Here is a 19,181-nt window from a genome sequence, read left to right as displayed (position 1 = left end):
TTCATTGATATTCCCCTAAGAGACAGCTTAGGTCTTCTTCTCCTAGGAAGGGGGACATTCCTATATTCTGGAAAGCCAGGTGGGGCAGTCACTCCTTTTCAGTAGCAGCAGCCAAATTGTGGAAAACATTGCCCACTCAAATTGTGAGTATGAACTCCTATGTGGGTTTCCACAAGCAACTGAAAACCTGGAATTGCCACATTGCTGTGCCCTCGGATGCTCCCTTGAATCTTGAGTTCTACTACATCATCTTTCTCAAAGTCTTCTTTCTCGAAGTCTAGCTTAATCATGGCTGCTTTACACTCATTATAATGCTTCCTATTCATATTTAGAGGGACCCTGACCTGCCTTTCTTGGGATTCATGAACTACTGCCATTATCTTAAACGGCCGACATGGGTTAAGATTCAGCACGAGCCCTCGTGAATAGAGACAACAACATTTCTGTCCCAATATTTTAGGGATTCTGACAAGCACGTAAAGCCTCCTGCGCCACGGCACTCTCTTGTAAGTGCCTGCCAAAACTATGAAAGTTGCCATTTCTATACCTGTTTAATAGCCATCAACATGCCAATTTCCCTTGCAATGGCACAGAATAACCCAAGTGTGGTTGATATCATGTTTTCCACAAAGGGACTTGGTCTGTTGGATATCCACCTCCTGCAAACAACTTCTTAGAACCCTCACTGTTCTTCAGTGTAGGAACCCCATTTTTCCTACCCACTTTAGCAAGTAGTTCGACGTTACTTTCATTCTTCTTTAGGTTTGTGTTTTAAGTTGTTTATATTTTATTATTTGTTTAAGCTTTTATTATTTTTGTTGTGTTTGTGTAATCTGAAGATTCTTAAATCTGAAACATCCTTGAATTCTATTTCAAGAAAGAGGTATTTATTCGCACCTGGCTGGATCAGTGTATAGAAATGTAGATTTAGAGTATGTAAGTTTTTGTTACATGGAGGAAGATAGGAAGAAGTCTAGATTGTTTGATAATAGAAAATGTTTGGACCTCACTTAATGTATGTTATGTATGGGCATTGCCTTGGGGACCTTATTGGGAATTACTCATGAGGGAATAATTGGGTGTGTTAGTTGTGCCTGAGTGAGTATAGACAATTCTTGATTTGAGCATCTTAGACGGATATGTGGATGGCATATAGGTTCTTGCAGTTTAATTGTTTGCAAGTGGGTTCTTGTCTTCTGCACTTTTCTTGGATGAGTGGTATACAGAGAGGCTGAGGATTCCTGGATGGTCTTATTTATTGCGAACGTGTGTCCTTTGTTGTATGAGTGTACAAGGGAAATAGTGAAATCTTTGGGAGGATGTAGTTGTATTGAATTTTCTTGTCAGTGCTTTTTTATGAGGTCTGTGGAAATGATGGATTCAAGCCCAGTAATCTCGGGGGGTTTTGTGATAATGGATTGCATTGCCTGCTTAGTTTCGATTGTTGAAGTTGAATAGATTGTTGCCAAGTTTACACTGCCGAAGGTTAACTATAATAGTGCCATCTTCTTTTCTGGCTTGAGGTAATACGTTACACTTTCATTTTTCATGTTCTAGCAGAAATTCGCTCTCTTCTGGCATTCAATAGTTGGAATTTGCAAATAAACCTTTACAGGTTAGCTTCCTTCCGTGTCTTGGATCATCAGCTTTCCTATTTTATTTCAAAATGTTTTCATTACATTTTATGAAAGAGAGATATACATTTGAAAAGACCTACAGTACACTATGGTGCTTTAACTAAATAAGAGAAAATAGCAGTACGTCATTCATCATCAGATGATCGTGTTTGATCTTACTTGCGGAGAAATAAAGCATACATTAATTCAAAAAGTATATATTGCCAATATTATTACTGTGGCTTGATTTAGTCAGTTGGTGTATGAGAGCCCATGCTCATTTTGAGTGTTTCCAATGAATAGGGAAAGGGAAGTAAAAAGGAGGGACGTAGAAGGGTGAGGGGATCTAGCCCAGGATAATCATCTTGTGTTGAAGCCACTGTATTTGCTTAGCATTTGGAAGCTACATCAGACAGGTGTGTGGCACTAAGTTACATTTTATTTTTACAGTGGGTTGAGCGAGTCGATAAAAGTATCTTGCTTGTTCCATAAACTTTTTTTAGTGATACGTTTATGTAGGTATGAATTTAAAGAATTGTCTGCGCCTATAGTAAGATGGGTCCAAGCCCACCATGTGTGGCTACAGATTAATCTTTTCATTTCGACAGAATGGATTTCATGCCCGTGGTGATTATGAGCACTAAAACAGCAATATCATTTTTGCAGAAAGATGCACTGTTATAGGCAATTGACACTCCAACTCTGATGGAGAGCAGATCAGGAGTCCAGTCTATGTTTAATATTATGGCTATATATTGTCTGTTTTCTTCCCAAAAAAGCTTTGGTAAAACCGAATTCATCTTCCCTATGTTTGCAGTACAATATTGTGAGGACAGCAAAGGAGGAACTTGTATTTATTTACTTATTTACCATAGGATAATTGAGATCCGGGTTTTGGTGGACTGTGAGGAGTTCACAAAAATATCCTTGCAATGCTATATATATATATTTTTTTTAATATGTTTTTATTGAATTTTCAACTTATACCAGCAAGTTTCCATACATACATGTCATATCATAAAGGTAGCATTTTTTATGCAGCGTAGGATACAACAACATTCGTACAGTATTGATTAGTGGAGCGGGTGCTGCCTAAGTGTAAGGATGCATGTTTGGTGAGAGATGCCACTTTCCGAATCAAGGTGGAAGAATACTGAATCTATGCCAGAAGAACACAGCTGCAAAGAAATGATGCTGCCCCAAATTTAGATGAGGATGCAATTCATCTGGTAGAAGAGGAACCTTTCACACAAGGTGAATTCAAAACGTATTAAGTTGACTGGGTCTGGAAACACGAACACAAGTGGGGAGTCACCGAAATAGATGTACGAAGACTCCAGGACAGAACGTGGACCATCAAAAGAACCCCATCAAAAACTATAAGGATTACACCATGGTCTAAAGCCCTGATGATAATCCCCCAATGCAGAAGGGGATTGGAAACGCGTCGGCACGTCTTTAATCGTCTGCGAGGGACCAACATTGAATGGGACTCTAGTGAGGGTGTCATAATTGAAATATACCCAGAGAGCGAACTTTTATAAAAAATTATTTTCCCCGCAGTCTTCCTGTCATAGTGCCACATAGAATTTGAATTTTGACAGGCAATTGTTGAAATTTTGGACTGGTGTAATTAATTGATGCAAATACAACAGTGTTTTGTCTTTATTTTTGACTTTCTAATATGTTTTTGTAAAATGTTTTTCATATAATTGTGAGTCGCACAATATACTAAATGAAATGTGTATTCCTCCTATGCATCAAGAGTGATGAATAGTTGTTTAAAATGAAATTGAATCAATACAAATATGAAAAGTAAAGTACAATTATTGTTTGCGTTGTATTTCGAATCTGCAGTATTAATTAGCAGTACTGAAATTGGTGGCCAGGTAACTTTTTTTGAAAAAATGCCTAAGTGTAATAGGCAGAGTACGCTTATGGCGTGCAACTGTAACTTTGTGTGCGCCCATGAATTTTCCCTGGCTCCATAGTTCATAGTGTGTTCTAGTGCTATGGTGTACTGCTGTTCCTTGTCTCGTGGTGTAGGGTGGCGGGCGATAACGATATAGGGACAACTTAAAACATAACGGATTCTATATAATAGCTTGGGGTTCCCTGTCAGCTCCCCTGCCTAAATTATCAGGTGTTGTTGTCTTTGACCACTGTTTGTGTGTGCACTCGCTATTCGGGACTATTTGACTTTGCGTGTGTGTCCCCTACTGCGACCGACCAGGATATTCTGTTAGACTAATTCTGCTTTGCGCATGTATACACTCAATCTGCAGAATCAGCCACGAAAGGGCTCCCCCTCGCGCCCCCGCTGGCTTGCAGCAGTTTGGCTAGCATTGCATACCAACTTGCAGCTATAGGGATCTTGCGTATGCCCATAGTGTCCTAGCGACGGATTGCGATACTCTCTGCCTTGTTCCACGCTAGCATGGAGTGTCGCCATGCCTGCGTGTGAGGGGGATCTTTCGCCTTCCATTTCCTGGTAATTAACCTTTTTGCTACTACCATCCCAAGATCTATGAACCTGGAGGATACTTTATTGTTATGGTTTCTTCGGTACAGATGTAAGATGTAAGTCTGCAACTCAAAAGAGACCGCAAGCTCTGAGCAGGAAGACAGTGTATCTGCAACTTCTTTCCAGTATGTGTAAAGATGGGTGCAGCCCAAAGCATGTGCAACAGATCTGCACTCGTGAGGGCGCAGCGCAGGCAGGCAGAATCCATGCGGTTAAAGTACAGATTAATTTTAGCTGGTGTGAGATATGCTCTCTGCGTGATGTAATATTGAATTTGTCGGAATCGCATGTTTCTGGGGATGCGCACTAGACTTTCTAGCACCAGGGCCCATTCCATGTATGAGAATTGGCAACCCAGATCCTGTTCCCAGCGATGTCGATCCTTGCAATGCTATATTGTGTAGCAAGTAGGACTGGAAGTGTGAGCAGAATATTCTTGTTTAGGTCCCGAAGAAATTGCTTATTTATTTCACCACTGTCTGTTAATTTTTTCAGGACTGGTCTGGATGTTTATCGTATTAGGGTTCATCATGTCATACCTAACAATTCTTTTTCAAAAATAGGTAAGGGTATCTATTTTTGTTCAACTTATCACCTTGTATAGTATTAATCAAGGTAACTCCTTGCTTATACTTATTCTTCTCTTTCTATCTTCTCCACCAGTTTCCCATTTTTCTCCAACTATATTTTTTTAACTCCATTTACCATGTACAATTCTCTTTTTTCTCTCTACCTCTTACTGTCTTTTCTCTTGTTGCTTTTTCCCCACCCTTTCTTTTTGTCTGCAGCCTCTTTTTAATTAACTATTTGTTTCTTAGTCTTTCTTCCCTTTTGTTTTACCTTATTTTTTCTCTGGTTTTGCCTGTTTATTTTCATTTTCATTTCAATAATCTTTATTTCGGCACATTATGGCCATAAAAGATGCATAAAACAAAAAATACATGTCACAATAAAGGAATAAATAGTTTACATAATGTTGGACGGGGATTTGCAGAAATACAATGAAATCCATAATTTAATTAAGAAGATATATATAAAACTTTTGTTTAAAAACAATTTATACATATCCAATAATTTAAATTCCCAGGAGCAATTTATTAATATACAACCAATAGATAATCAGAACAACCTTATCCAGTACAAAATTAAAGCACACAGAACTAGCCATTTATAAGTCCAAATCCAATTTTTTACGAGTATAGCATGCTGACAATAGAAATCTACTAACACACAAGACAACCACTTGTCTAGAGTCTGTTTTAATAATCCTATATGCTTCGACATAGGAGCGTATACCCATGGCAAAGCACAGTGGCTTAATCCATCTTTTTCTTGCTAATAAATATGCAGCACAAAAAAACAGGATATGATTATCATCCTCTTTAGGACTGGACTGACAGCACATACACTTCTTACTTTTTGGAGGCCCCACCGTCGTGGACCAGCTTGCTAACATTTTTTTTTTTATTTGTCTTTTGCAAATGATAACAATGACACCAAAAGAAAGAGGACAACGTCCACATCCATGTCGCCTCATTAGGACACGATATAGAATTCACAGAAGTTTCCACAGCAACTGTCCCACCGTAGATACAATTTCTATATATGCAATTAAGCTCAACAGTGTGTTAACAATCCAGTAAAAATCCAGGCAGATACAAAAAGAAAAGAGCAAATAAAAAGAAAAACCCTGTGTTGACAAGACCATAAATGAAAAACATAATAAAAGAATTTAAACAGAGAAAAACAAATTCGATCACAGTTCAGATGCGTTTCCAAAGATCAATCACTATGCGCTCAGCTAACAATATGCTCTTACATCCTACGTTCCATTACCATTGACAGGCCCCCAGCCTCGAACACGCTACAATGCAGCTCCCTCCCTGCTCCGAGTCAATCAGACCCCTGCTCAGAGTGCGTTAGCAGATACAATCGTAGTGGCTCCCAGATATCCCTCGGTCTAGACGACAGGGGCATCTCCTCCACATACACGGTGAGGCTATCTCGACAATATACCAGATCTGCTAGCCAGGCCTTGAGGACGGGTCGCTTACCCCTTCCCCTCGTGATCGCTACCCTCCTTGCAGCCATGAGCAACGCTAATCGCACAAATTTACCAGTCGTCCCTTTAATATGTGGCACGCAACAGAGAAGACACACCAGTGGCGTACACGGAAGGTCCACCTCAACCATCTCACGCAATCTACACACCACCTCATCCCAAAAAGCAGCCACCGGCCGGCAGTTCCACGCCAAATGCAGAAAGTCCGCGTCATCCTGTCCGCATCTGTCACACCTCGCCGTCTCACGCAAGCCATATGCATGCAATCGCGCCAGAGTGTAGTATACTTGATGTATATACTTGAAATGAATGATCTTAAGGTTACCATTCATGCAGTGTCCCAGTCAAGCCACAAATATGCTTCCAATTATCCTCAGATATGTCAACATTCAGACAAGTATTCCACTTGATCAAGCTTTTGTCCACATCCAACACTGTTTCGTCTTTGATAAATGTATATATCTTAGAAATTAGTTTCTTATTAGTAGGTGCAGTTAGAACAAATTGCAAAGATGCTAGCGCCGAAGGCTCATCCGGGAAAGTGGTATAATGCTCCTGGGCTGCTCCCCGCAAACGATGAATCGCAAAGCGGAATAAAAGTGACTGGTTCTCGATGTGACTTAAGTCTTCCTGCTCGATAAACGTGCCGTTTGGGTATACATCCCTCATGCGAGTAATGCCTACCTCCTTCAGCAACCTCATAGACTGGACCTCACGTGTGACCGACAAATGCGCATGATATTCGAGGCGCAGATCCGGTGCGTACAACGGTAGCTTTTGGGCCAATTTCCCTATGCGATGCCATGCCGATATCGTAGCGTCGATCGCATTTATTTCCGATTTCGGGGTACTGCGCGAACCATATGTTACTACACTATGCAAGGGGACCTGGGCAGCATCCCCCTCCTCCACCGCGACATGCGGCGTGTAGGCATGCGGTCTATACCAGTAATATAAATATTGAGATTGGGCACTTAAGTAGTATGTATAGAGGTCTGGGGCTGCGAATCCACCACGCTCATACCCCCTGGTAAGAACCGACCACTGCACTCTCGCCGTCTTCCCTCCCCACACCAACCGAAGCAGATGTCCGCGAAGCGTCTTGAAAAATGCCTGATTTAGCACTATGGGCACGTTCGGTAACAAGTAAAGAAAACGAGGCAGCACCACCATTTTGATAAGAGTGATGCGATCTGCAAGCGGAGGGCTATGATATTGGCCAAAATTTTGGCATCGCTTTAATCAAAGACAACGGGCGATAGGAGTCCCAGCGCTCCGGGGGCTTATCTTTTTTCAACAATGTGACTATGAGTGCCTCTCTCAGTGACGGGGGGGGGTAGTATCCCAGTTTCGTTTGCTTCTGCATACACTACCAGTAGATGCGGTGCGAGGAGATCGGCATATTTCTTGTAGAACTCAACCGGCAGCCCATCCAGGCCCGGTGCTTTACCATTAGCCAACGCCGCTATTGCCAATTTAATGTCTTGCTCATCTATTGGGAGGCATAAATACTGACGCTGCACGTCTGTCAACCAGGCGCACGCGATGTCTTCCAAGTACTGAAAGTCCTCGGTAGTCAGCGTACTTTGCGTGTTATACAAATCCGCATAAAATTTAAGAAATTGTTCCGTTATAGCTTCTGGAGTATAATGCTCAGCTCCCGCTTCATTCACTATCCTGTCCACCCGCTGCTGCTTCAATTTCGTTTTTATTTTGAATGCTAGCGTCCGTCCCGGCCTGCCTGCCTCACCATATCTTCGGGCCCCATACCTGCGATAAATATATTTTATCTCTGCCTCCGCCTGTGCATCATATTCTACCATCAGTCCCCGCAGTTTAGCCATTTTAGACAGCTCAGGTCGGGCAGCATAATCACGTTCCAGATCCCGCATGTCGGATTCAAGTTGCTGCAGTTGCGTTCTTATATCCCGAAGTATGCCTGCTGCCGTACCGATACATGTCCCTCTGATGGTGACCTTGAAGGCCTCCCACAGCATCGCAGCCTGATCTACCGTGCCCTCATCCAACATAAAATATTGCACTATAGCATCGTGTATGGTCTTGTCATAAATAGGATCCAGAAGTGCCTCAGCACGAAGTCGCCAAGTGTGTCTCCTGTAACAACGCCACTTGTACCCCATGTCTGTTCAGGTACGCTGCCACCTGCCTTCCCTTCTTAGGGGAGTTGAGGCCAAGGACATTCCAAGTTAACATTACACAGTTGTCAGCCATTAGACATTCCTTGTCGCAATAATCTCAGTTCGTGTCGGGGAGCCCCCCGGGAGATCACCCAAGCAATCGCAGAGCAACATCACTGGCTTACATGGGAAATACAACCTTTCGCATTTGTGATCGTTCTCAGTGTACAAAAAAAATCCAACACACACAAAAACCACAAAGAACCCACCATCCCCCCCGCCACCCACTCCAACCTCCCAATCAGGTCGAGACCAGCCCCCCCCCCCCCCCTTCACCCTTCTTACAGCAACCATTCAGGTAATACCCAATGGGGGAAGAAGCACAGCAGCATGTACACGCACCGTAGTGCGGCCGCGGGACTATTTTTATCATAGTACCGCTGAATCGTTTTCAAATTTTCAACAGTGAACAGTGCACCGCCCGCCCTGGGTCCCCGAGAGAGCAACAATTAGAACAGAAACTCCCGCCCGCCTCAATCCAGCAAACCAGCCTGATCAAACGCGCTTCGCTCCTATTGGTAAAAGTGAGAGGCTCAGCAATATAATCATGAGTTATTTGCACAGTACAGCAGTCTGCGTCATCCAGTCCGGAAGCCGACTGCTCCACAATTGTCCTTTGTTCCTTTGGCTTGACCTTACAGATGTGTTTCGTGAATTTCAACACAGACTTAGCATCTGTAAAGAAATGTGACTGTTCCTCATGAGATATTTTCAGTTTTGCGGGATAGAGCATAGCATATGGCACCATCGCCTCCAGAAGCAGCTTTTTCGCCGGGACAAATTCGCGGCGCGCCGCCTGAACCTTCGGAGTGTAGTCCGGGAAGAAGGACAGTGTATCGCCCTTATACACCACTGGTTCCTTTGCTCTCGCCTCCCTCAGGACAGAGTCACGGTCTGCATAATTAAGTAGCCTGGCGATGATCGGCCTCGGAGGCGCACCCGGTTTCGTTCTGGGCCCCAAGGACCTGTGAGCCCTCTCCACAATCATCATGCTGGACAGAGCGGTCCCAAAAAGTTCACGCAGCATGCCATCGATGAAAGGCTCCATCTTGGAGATAGGTGTAGTCTCCGACAGGCCAAGAATTCGCACGTTATTACGCCTAGATCGCACTTCTAAATCTTCGTTTTTCGCACTGATCACTTCCAGGATCTTTTCCATTTGGAGGAGCTGCGTGCGGGTCTCTGCCTGCGTGTCATGACCATCGGACACCCTGTTCTCCAGCACATCTAATCGTTTTTCATGTTTGTCCACCTTTTTTTTTACCATGTCCAGGGCGGTCGCCAGTGCATCAATTTTACTGTCTATGGATTTCATACCCGCTCGCAGCTCAAGGAGTATCATGCGGGTGTCTTCCTCCGTTTCATCTGGCGTGGATGCTGCACCTCCAGCCCCGCCCTGCTCATGCAGACCATCCCCCGTTCGTGTGAGCCTTTTGTTTTCAAAAGTTAGCTTGGCCTGTCTGGGCTCGGACTTGCCCATGGCGCCACGTGGTCTGCTCCAATAGTCCGACACTTCCTACACCTTCACGTACACTGATTAGTGCGTGGGTCCTGGTAATGCGGCGGCCCTCAGTCCTCTGCCGTGATTACACACTGTGTCTCGCCTCTTCCACCCTACTGCGCCTCCAAGGCCGCTCAGATGATTGACGCTGCTAGCCTCGGGTCACCGCGGCATGGTACAGAAATGGAGGGGGCCACTACTCGCCGTCCGGCTGTCTTAATACACCCCAGCTGCGGTCACCCACAACGCCATCCAGGCTCCCCACCGCCCAATGTCCCTGCCGGGCCCTCACCTACAGCCACCCACTAGCCCCCGACCTAAGCCGGTTCAGGGACTCAGCAATGTAGCCAACCAGCAGTGCCCCACAGTTCCCGCGAGCAACGCAGAACCCCTTCAGGCATCGCAAGTAGCGCCAGCCTAACCTCAACCCCTAAAGGCTCCGCCGCGCGGGACCCGCCAGGTGCCACCGCCTATTCGGGCAGTATGCCCCCGTCAGCCCCATGCCACCAGCCCCAGCAGGCCCGGTCACAGCTAGCGCCCCACTCACCAGCCTCAGTTTTGTGCCAGATTGTTCTGTGTCCACCTCCTCGTGTCCGCAGCGAGGCAGGAGCGGGCCCTCAACGTCACTCCACACAGCAGCCCCCTCCACCAGCCGCCTGCAGCACCGCTGCCGACCCGGGCCGGGACCTCCACTGGCTCGCTCCTGGCCCTCAGCTCCGTATTGCCCCTTCAGCCGACCAGCGCCTCCCGGCCTCTCACCACACAGCCAAGTCTCCACGGGTCAGAGCTAGTCCGCAGTCCCGTCCCCCGCCTTCCAGTGTCCGCCTGCCAGGTCCACAACTCCCCCAAGGCAGGTTCGTAAGACGCACTCACTGCTCCGAGCGCGGCGCCGCCATCTTGTCTTTCGCTCACACACCCGTAATCTTCAAGGCATCAAGCAAAGGCACGGCGTCCCAACGTTTTCATTGGCTCATTTTGCTCCGTTGCCCTCCCAGGCCTCCTAGGCACGTCAGCGGCCTGTTTTCAGCGGGGTGAAAGGATGGAATTTGTCCGCTGTAAGATCCCGGCGCGCGGAGCTCCCTCATGAGGCAGCCATTCCGCTCAGCGCCGTAGCCGCGCCCCGGACCAGCTTGCTAACATTACATTAGTTTTGAGCATTCCATATCTGAATTTCAAGTTTAGGCTTTTTGCCAGAGGTGGTCGGACCTCATCCAGAAAGTCCTCAAAATATGGGAAGTCCTTGAATGCCAGAAAACTACTTGTAATGGAACCACCTGTATGACTATTTGGCAGATTACATGCTGTATAAGCCCAAAATGTTGTTTTCCTACAACTGTGTGTCAGACATAAAGGATCTTCCCAAAAATGAGACAACCCAATTCTACAGAGCCAAATTTTGATGTGTTTCAGCCAAGGGTTCGAATTGTATAGGTCCAGACTCTTTAATTCTAGGAGGCCATCTCTATAATCTCCGAGTTCGTGTGTACACCAGAGTCTCACCCGGTAAGAAAGTGGACGTAGAATTGCTAAGTGGTCTGTACGTTTCGTGCTTAAGTCTAATAGTAACGGTAAAAGTGGGATACGCTTAGGTAGTCTTAAAATACTTCTATAGAAGTTGTTTTCGCTTTTTATAAAAAGATTTCCAGCTTTTGGGCCCCAAATTTCTGCGCCATATAGTGCTGCAGACTGGGCCTTAAATGTAAACACTTCTAGTGCTGGTGATATTGATTTACTAAGGCTCGCCCCTTGTTTCTTTATATTGGGAAGGAATTCTGGGTCAGGATAGTTTTACTTTTTTCAATTTGGGGTTTCCATGAATTCTTTGAATCTAAGGAAACACCCAGATAAGTAAAATTAGACACAAGTTCCAGTTTTTGATTGTTTAAAAAAAAGTTCCCCTTGAATGATTTGTGAGGATTTAGGGCCATACACTTAGTTTTTTCGTATTTATCTCTAGGCCTTTCTTGTTACAATAAAGTTGAAATGTGCTTAGAAGGGTTTGTAGACCATTGGGCGTCTGTGAGATCAGGATAGTATCGTCCGCGAATAAGAGTGCGGGGACCCTAACTCCATTCAACTTAGGTGAATCATTGTTACATTCTTCTAAGTGAGCTGGGATATCATTGACAAACAATGAAAAAAGCGTGGGGGTCAGCACACACCCTTGGCGGACTCCCCGCCTGTTTATTTGCTCTTTATCCATTGTCTCTTGCTTTTCCCTTTTCCTTTCAGCGCTTCAATCTTCTTCATTCTTTATAGCCTTTCTGTCTTTTTTTCACTCTGTTCAGTTACCTTCTCTGCCCTTGTTTTCTAGTGTTGTAGAATAATCTCTAGGTAAGTTCTGGAGGCCAAAGTTCACTCAGTCTTTAACACATACATGTGTAAATAAGACAATGTCATAATTGTTGCTTCCGTGTACATATAGATGAGTCAATGCAACCTACTAAAACTTTGGGAAATATTAAAAAAAATACCTACTTCACCGCAAGATAAATGGGCACATCATACCACGTAAATATTGCTGCTTCTATGCACATATAGATATTTATTTATAGGGGTTTTATCCAGCCAATAAAACCAGACCAAGTGGCATTTGCATATATGTATAAGTTAATTTTAGTTTTCTGTTATAAAAAAATCCTCTTTTCAACCTTTGTCCCATCCCTCCTCTCTGAATCATTACAAGCCTGTCTGGCTACTGTGAACCCCCAAACCTCCCCTCTCAAACTTTCCTCTCCTTTTTATGGTCTGGCTTAACTGGGCTGCTGTCGCCAGAAAATTATGTGCGACTCACCAGCGACTTTGGCTCCGCCCACATGTTGGGAGCCAGGAGTACGTTTTGATTGTGCAGAAGTTGTGTGCTTCTCCAAAAAACGTGCATGCCATCTACACAGCTGTGATCATTTTATTTATTTAGTACCCCGAGCTGGAACTTTCAAGGGCACACACAAAACACTGTAATGCTATTGAAGTGTCTTAGCTAACTAGATAATTAATGCTGGTTTTGTCTTGCGGGAGCAGTCATTAACCTACATTCATTTTTAGGTCGGACTTGACAGTGTAACTGACACTTGACTTTTTAACCTACACCAAGATTATTCAACAGTTCTTTGTTTCAATACAAATAAATATACGTTCCCATGCTATCTACCTGCTACTGTAAAACACCCCTTTAAAACCAGATCCGTTAGCGTTGCCAGGGCTTATTTCTATGTTGTTGCCCTATTGTGTGCAGCAAAGCAAAGTACTTCAATTATCACTATAGAGTTACAAGCAGGAAAGAAATAAAACTGTTCTCCAAACAAGCCAATGCTTGTTTTAATAGTGATAGTATTTATGGCCAAGCTTCAAAGAGAATGTGTAATCATCAGTTTCATGATGGGCAAAGGCCTACATCTACTTTTCTGTAAGAGGGACCAAATATACAAATACAGTATCTTTCTCAAGCCTGGCATTGGCATTTCTTGATTGTTTTTATCCTTAATTTGGTAGGGAATTTTCCTTAACTTACTGGTTGTAAGGAAATCCTAAAATAATTAGAGCAGAATTTTAAAGCTCTGCAAAACTCCTCAAAGTGACGCGGAGCGGACTTTTTTCTCTAAAGTGGCATGCCAACATTAAGTTGGAGAGCGCTCGCAAGAAAAAATTGCGTGCTACACCTCTTCCAAGCGAGCTTTCTCAATGAGGACGGTCGCTGCAGGTCACGACTGCTCGCGTTGAGAAATCCGCCGCTTGCGTTGGGGAAGCTGCTGCTTGAATAGAATGTCTACTCGAGAGGCAGAAAGCATCAGCGTCCTCTGGCACGTCGTGTAGTGATGTTCGCACTGATTTTACAGTGCAGGACAAACTCCAGGCGCTAAAAATCATTGCGAGCAGCACAATTTAACAGGCTCTGTCACTGGTGGAACTCCAATGAGCAATGGCGGCTGAGTTTTTGCAGCACTTCGCTGAGTTCCGTGGAGGAGAACTCTGTGAACGACACCCAGGCCTCATTTGGTGTGGAGTATTCTAACCAGGGGAATGGAGCTACAAGCTTTCTAATTTTAAAACACCTCATCAACGCAGCTGTCCTCTGCTCTGCTTCGTGCATGTGGGAAACGGAAGAGTTGAAACTCATCACCCATCTACACCAGGCTGTGATTTCCCGTTGCTATTTTCTACTGTTGCAGCTAGGTGAAAATTACTGATAAGTTTGAGTTCAACAAGCATAATGCATGAACATAAAACTGGTTTAAAAAATAAACGTGGTTAAAATAAAAGCTGGGTTAGCTACATAGAATAGTACTTACCCACTTCGGTCTACATCCGGTACTTTCTACTCAGTTAATAGGTAGTTAACCCATGTTTGTATAAAACGGCAGTGTGATGACGTACATGTGCGCAAAGAAAATAAAAAGAAGACTAATTCACCTTGATTTTAGTTACGCCATATATGTTCGGCCAGCATGCTGTGAAAGACTGTATGGCATCAGCGTGAATAAGGACCAGTTTGCGGAGATACAGGGTGGGGAGCAGCAGTGCTCCGGAGCAACGGGCTGCAGGAGGTGACATGGTCAGCAACGAAACGTAGATGGAGCGCTAAAATGATGAAGGGCCAAAGTTCCACACGATTTATTGCCCTATTCACTGAAACTGCAGTCAGAGCTCGTTTGGAGTGCTCTCACACAAAGGGGAAAAGCGAAGATGCGATAAAATTGGGGCACAGAAGCTGAACACCATCCACAGTGTAACAAGAGCAGGAAAGAAATAAAAAAACTGTTCTCCAAACATCCATGATAAACAACCAACGTGTACTGATGCAGAACGTGATCCTTGTTCCGTGGAGCAAGTACAAAAACTGATCCTTCATAATTAGTCTATTTAAACAAGCATCGGCAAACCCAATAGGTATCGCATTTAGGACCTATTGACTTTGCCAACTGTTTTAACAATATGCTACTGTATCTGCGTTTCATACGTTATGCAAGTACAGACTATGAATTTTTTTAACATTTGTATATTCTCTTAGCTTTAGAGGAATGTTGTATTGTAATTTGAGATATTGGCTCTAGAAGGCTGAGCAATGCTTTTAAAGTACATGTGAGCTGAGTCGCATCTAGGTGTCCGTGTGAGTTCTGGTTGTGGGAGGATGTTCATAATGGGGCAAGAATGAAAGCTCTGGAGCAAAGGCAGAAGGAAGTGAATATGTGGGCCATAACAATGTTCATGTTAAAAGTTCATCCAATCCTTAGCCTCTCAACAGTGCGCACATAATTCTGGACATTCTAATTATTTACAACACAATCATTGTTGTTAACCTGCACAAATTGCTAATTAGCACTCATTAGGCCAATAGGCCTCGCTTCTTTTAGGCATGTGTTTGTTGTTGTATGATATGCATGAACCGAATACCAGAAAACTCACTAAGAGGCACTAAATGCTGTTCAGTCAACATGCTGTGTAAAGCACAAAATTATAGTTGACATGTTTTAAGTCAAACCCTCAATCACTTAGGCCATACCCCTTGAATCACCATAACTAAGTAACACTGCAGTGTTTTGTGCATGGGTTTGATTTTCACAGGAGGCTTTTATGGCCCCTGTGTAGTTTACACTGGGTGCCGCAAATGTACATTCTGAAACAGTACGCTGTCCACACACAGACCATGCTTTCTATATATGACAGAGAACTTTCATTAGGATACCTCAAAACTCTTAAACTTTTGAGACATATGCCACAATTGGCTCCTTTCCACCCCTTTTTTATACCTATATTGTCAATCATCATGCTGTTCCTTCTGGTCTATATCAAACAAGAGCAGAGGCAGTACATAGTTTCCCCAAATATTTAAGTAAATATTTTCTCTTATATCATACTCTACTATTTCACACACCTTTTCAACAGCATGTACAAATATATATACTACCAGAACATCGAGTCTGAAATATTTGTTCTACAAAAATATTGTAGCCAGAATATCTACAAAACACAAGGTACACAGATGTGGAGTTATAAATAGTAAATCTACACTAAGCTCTACATACTTACCATCAAGATATTTTGGTAGTCGATATTCTGGCTACAATATTTTTGTAGCAATATATATTTGTGTTGGCGGTTCTGGCGTACAGTGGCAAAAAGTTATTTTCTCCAACTAAATATAACTTTCTACTTTGGAATTAATGTATCCTGCAAAGCCTTATAAAAATGTATTGCCGGTCTCGTTTCTTCTAGTGACATAACATAACTAAATAGAAGACTTATTTTTAAATATCCATGCTTCTCTGTCCTTAATATTAGACGGGACCATTGAATGATAACCAATACAGTTCTAATACTTTTAACTCAATCAGACTCATGTCTACAAATGAATTCTTTTAAAATGTCCACGTCATAAGTAAACAGTGTCCAGTGAAAAGGCAAAAGTTGCTTCATTTTTAATAGGTTAGAAATATTTTGTTGGACAACTGATGAGGCCATAGAGAATGCACGATATAGCAGTAACAGTACACACCTTCAGGCATTGTGAACACTAATAGGTACCAGGACTGGGAACAAGATCACCATGTTGGATCCTGAGCATAAACTTAATGCTGTACATATATTACCATTTATTTAACAGAAACACATTTTCTTTAACATTTGGTGGAAGATGGCAGTTGACCTACATGTCTTGATTACTTATTCATTTTTACTATGGTCCATATATGAAGCAAATAACAAAAATAAACACACATCCCTAGGTCACAACAAAGTACACAACCTTAGGTGACAACAAAGTAGAAATATGCCATTCTTTTGACATGAACAATCAGATCGCACCACTGGGTCGAAAACAAATTTCTCATTTGGGTCAAGCATTTAAATGACTGCCATGCTTGAATCAATGTAGGCCTGATTTGCTTTTTACTAGTATTATTACCTGCCTCGGCCAAGTTCGGTGTATAAATTCTTGAGTTAGAACAATTTATACGTGAACATTTTCCATGTTTTCTATTTTTTTGTAATACTTCTTTCCTTCTTCCAATCAAAGCACCAGCAAATGCCCTCTAAAAATGGGTCCAGGACCATCTTTGTTGCCTTCACTACTCCCATTTTAATACTGACAATCCGTTCCCTTGCAATGTAAACTTTCAGTTATGCTCTGCACTTGTATTTATTTTCGAGGTAATGCACCATGAAAGGCATATAGTATCACGTTCCTGGACGCTCCTGGAGGAACAGTAGGCTCTGGCACTATACTTAAAACAGTTAACCACCATAGAGTAACACCCATGTAAATCCTGGGTGAGAATAAACGTTTGGGCAGTAACCGAAAATTAGGATGAGACCAGTGGTTAGAGACTCTCCACATCACATGGACAGGTGAATTGCACTGACTGTTCTGTGTGTTGCATTCATCTCAAACGTAACACAACAGTCAGGTAGTATCTTTCCAGGCTGGACAATAATTATGATTGAGCATCTTATTTCTGCTTGTTATTATGGCAGTTGTAGCCGAATATTCTTGAAGCTTGAGTGCAGGTGTTTAGGTTTTTTCTGGTGAAGGGTGACTGCGAGAATGAACAAAGGACCTTCTCAAGAGAAGACTCTGACAATGAGTTGACATGATTTCCTCACACATTTTCAAATGATACCATTAGCAAGCCTTATCATGAATTTATTAATGATATGTAAACACAAAAACTGAAACGTAATGCATTGGATTATAAGAATATGTTATAGCTGAAAGTAAAATTGATCTGATTGACAAGCCACTGTCTAACAACTAAACATATTTGTATAACTAGTTGCACCATTTTTTTTAATGAAATATGCTCCCTCTTTAAATTCTTCGGTGCCAAGTGTATTACAGAAGGGATATTATATTTTCCCATTTAGACATTAAATGTGTTTGATTGCGTTTTGAACTACTGGCAGATCTCTGATTTCCAAGTGCAATGGGGAGGATAAAGACAAAGTCAGTGTGTTCCATGACCTTAAATAGATAAATAGGAATGCTATGGGTCTCTCAAGACACAGCGCTTTAGAAGTATAACTGTGAATGTGACATGTCTGGTGTAATCAAGAGGTCTGGTTACGTAACATTCGATGAAGCACCAAATATCAATCCAGAGCTGAAGAGAATTCTAAGGGCATGAAATATTTTGCCAAGACACGAGACTGCAAACGGTCTACCACAAGATGATACTTCAAACACACGCAATTTTAGTGACGGGAGTGTCAAGCACTGAATAAGAAAGGCAAGCAGCAATTGTCAACCGAGAGAGTCAGAATGTCTCTGTGAAACAACAAATGCTTGCTCAGAGAGAGAAAGAGAGAGAGAGATCATGCAATTAGACAGCAAATGCTGTCAAGTGTCATCATGCCATGTAGCCGCAAATTCAATGCAAGAAGTGTGCCCCATCAGGCATAATACCAGGAAGCAGAGAATATAATCCTGTAACGAGTGGCGTGGTTAAAGGGGCTTTTAAGAGGAGTGGCATTCCAAAAGGCAGCGTGTGTCAACTCGTGGGGGCGTCATGCCATGGATTAGCTAATGGAGTGCCACGGGGTATTAATGGGTAGGGAATTCCAAAGAGATGGCCTACATTACCAAAGGGAGCAAACATAATGAGAGGGGTTGAGCCACTAGAGGAGCGGCTGTGCATTGTTAGGGGGCGTGTCGAGTGGATCGGGGGCCAGTCAGTGCTTTGCAACAGGGTTCAGAGATTTCAAGTTAGGGGTTGATTACGGCGTTCCCTGTACATGGACTACACACAGTCTCCAGCGCAGTCCTGGCTCTTCCTGCTGCGGCTGACAGAAGCTATTCTCCCGGCTCGGGGTCCCGCTACGTCACTCAGGATGTGACATGCCCCGTTACTGGGAAACTTGTGCACAATCACAGTATCGGCAAGACAGGCCCTGGTGCAGAGTGGCCTCCGGAGCTAAGTGAGCGCTAGAATGTGCCCATGGCTAGACCTAGGGTATCAGCCGGCGAGACCCCCTCGAAAACACCCGCTGACCATCAGTTGCGGCTGCAATAGCCCGACCTGCCATGGATGGGACCTATGCTCCCTGTGGCTATCATCGAGGTTTTTCTTACCTGTCTTGTCAGGGTCGAAGCCCACTACTACGAAGTAATCCGCCAGCCGGGCCATGGTCCAGCGGGTCACTAGCGGCGCCCGGGAAACATCAGTATTGTCCGCCCGGAGGCACAAGCTCAGCCATGTTTGACACTGGAGGAACACCGCGCATGCGCAGCACAGCCGCGACCTCGATTTCGGTGAGGGCGGGGCGCGTTTACAAACACAGGCGCGAG

At 43.6% G+C, this 19,181-nt stretch overlaps 1 protein-coding gene across 4 annotated transcripts in view; it reads right to left on the bottom strand.

Moving 5' to 3' along the window:
- SBF2 (SET binding factor 2) overlaps positions 1–19,114 on the bottom strand; it is a 2,295,537-nt gene extending 2,276,423 nt beyond the window's left edge. For all 4 annotated transcript variants that reach the window (XM_078680952.1, XM_078680953.1, XM_078680956.1 and 1 more), the window contains exon 1: positions 18,966–19,114. In XM_078680952.1, the coding sequence (XP_078537078.1) occupies positions 18,966–19,020 (55 nt within the window). In that variant the 5' untranslated portion in view covers positions 19,021–19,114. The remainder of the gene's footprint in view (positions 1–18,965) is intronic.
- Positions 19,115–19,181: the final 67 nt, after the last annotated feature.

Source organism: Lissotriton helveticus, chromosome 3_1 (genome assembly GCF_964261635.1).
Source record: "Lissotriton helveticus chromosome 3_1, aLisHel1.1, whole genome shotgun sequence".
Classification (NCBI taxonomy): Eukaryota; Metazoa; Chordata; class Amphibia; order Caudata; family Salamandridae; genus Lissotriton; species Lissotriton helveticus.
This window is presented reverse-complemented; position numbering and strand designations above follow the sequence as displayed.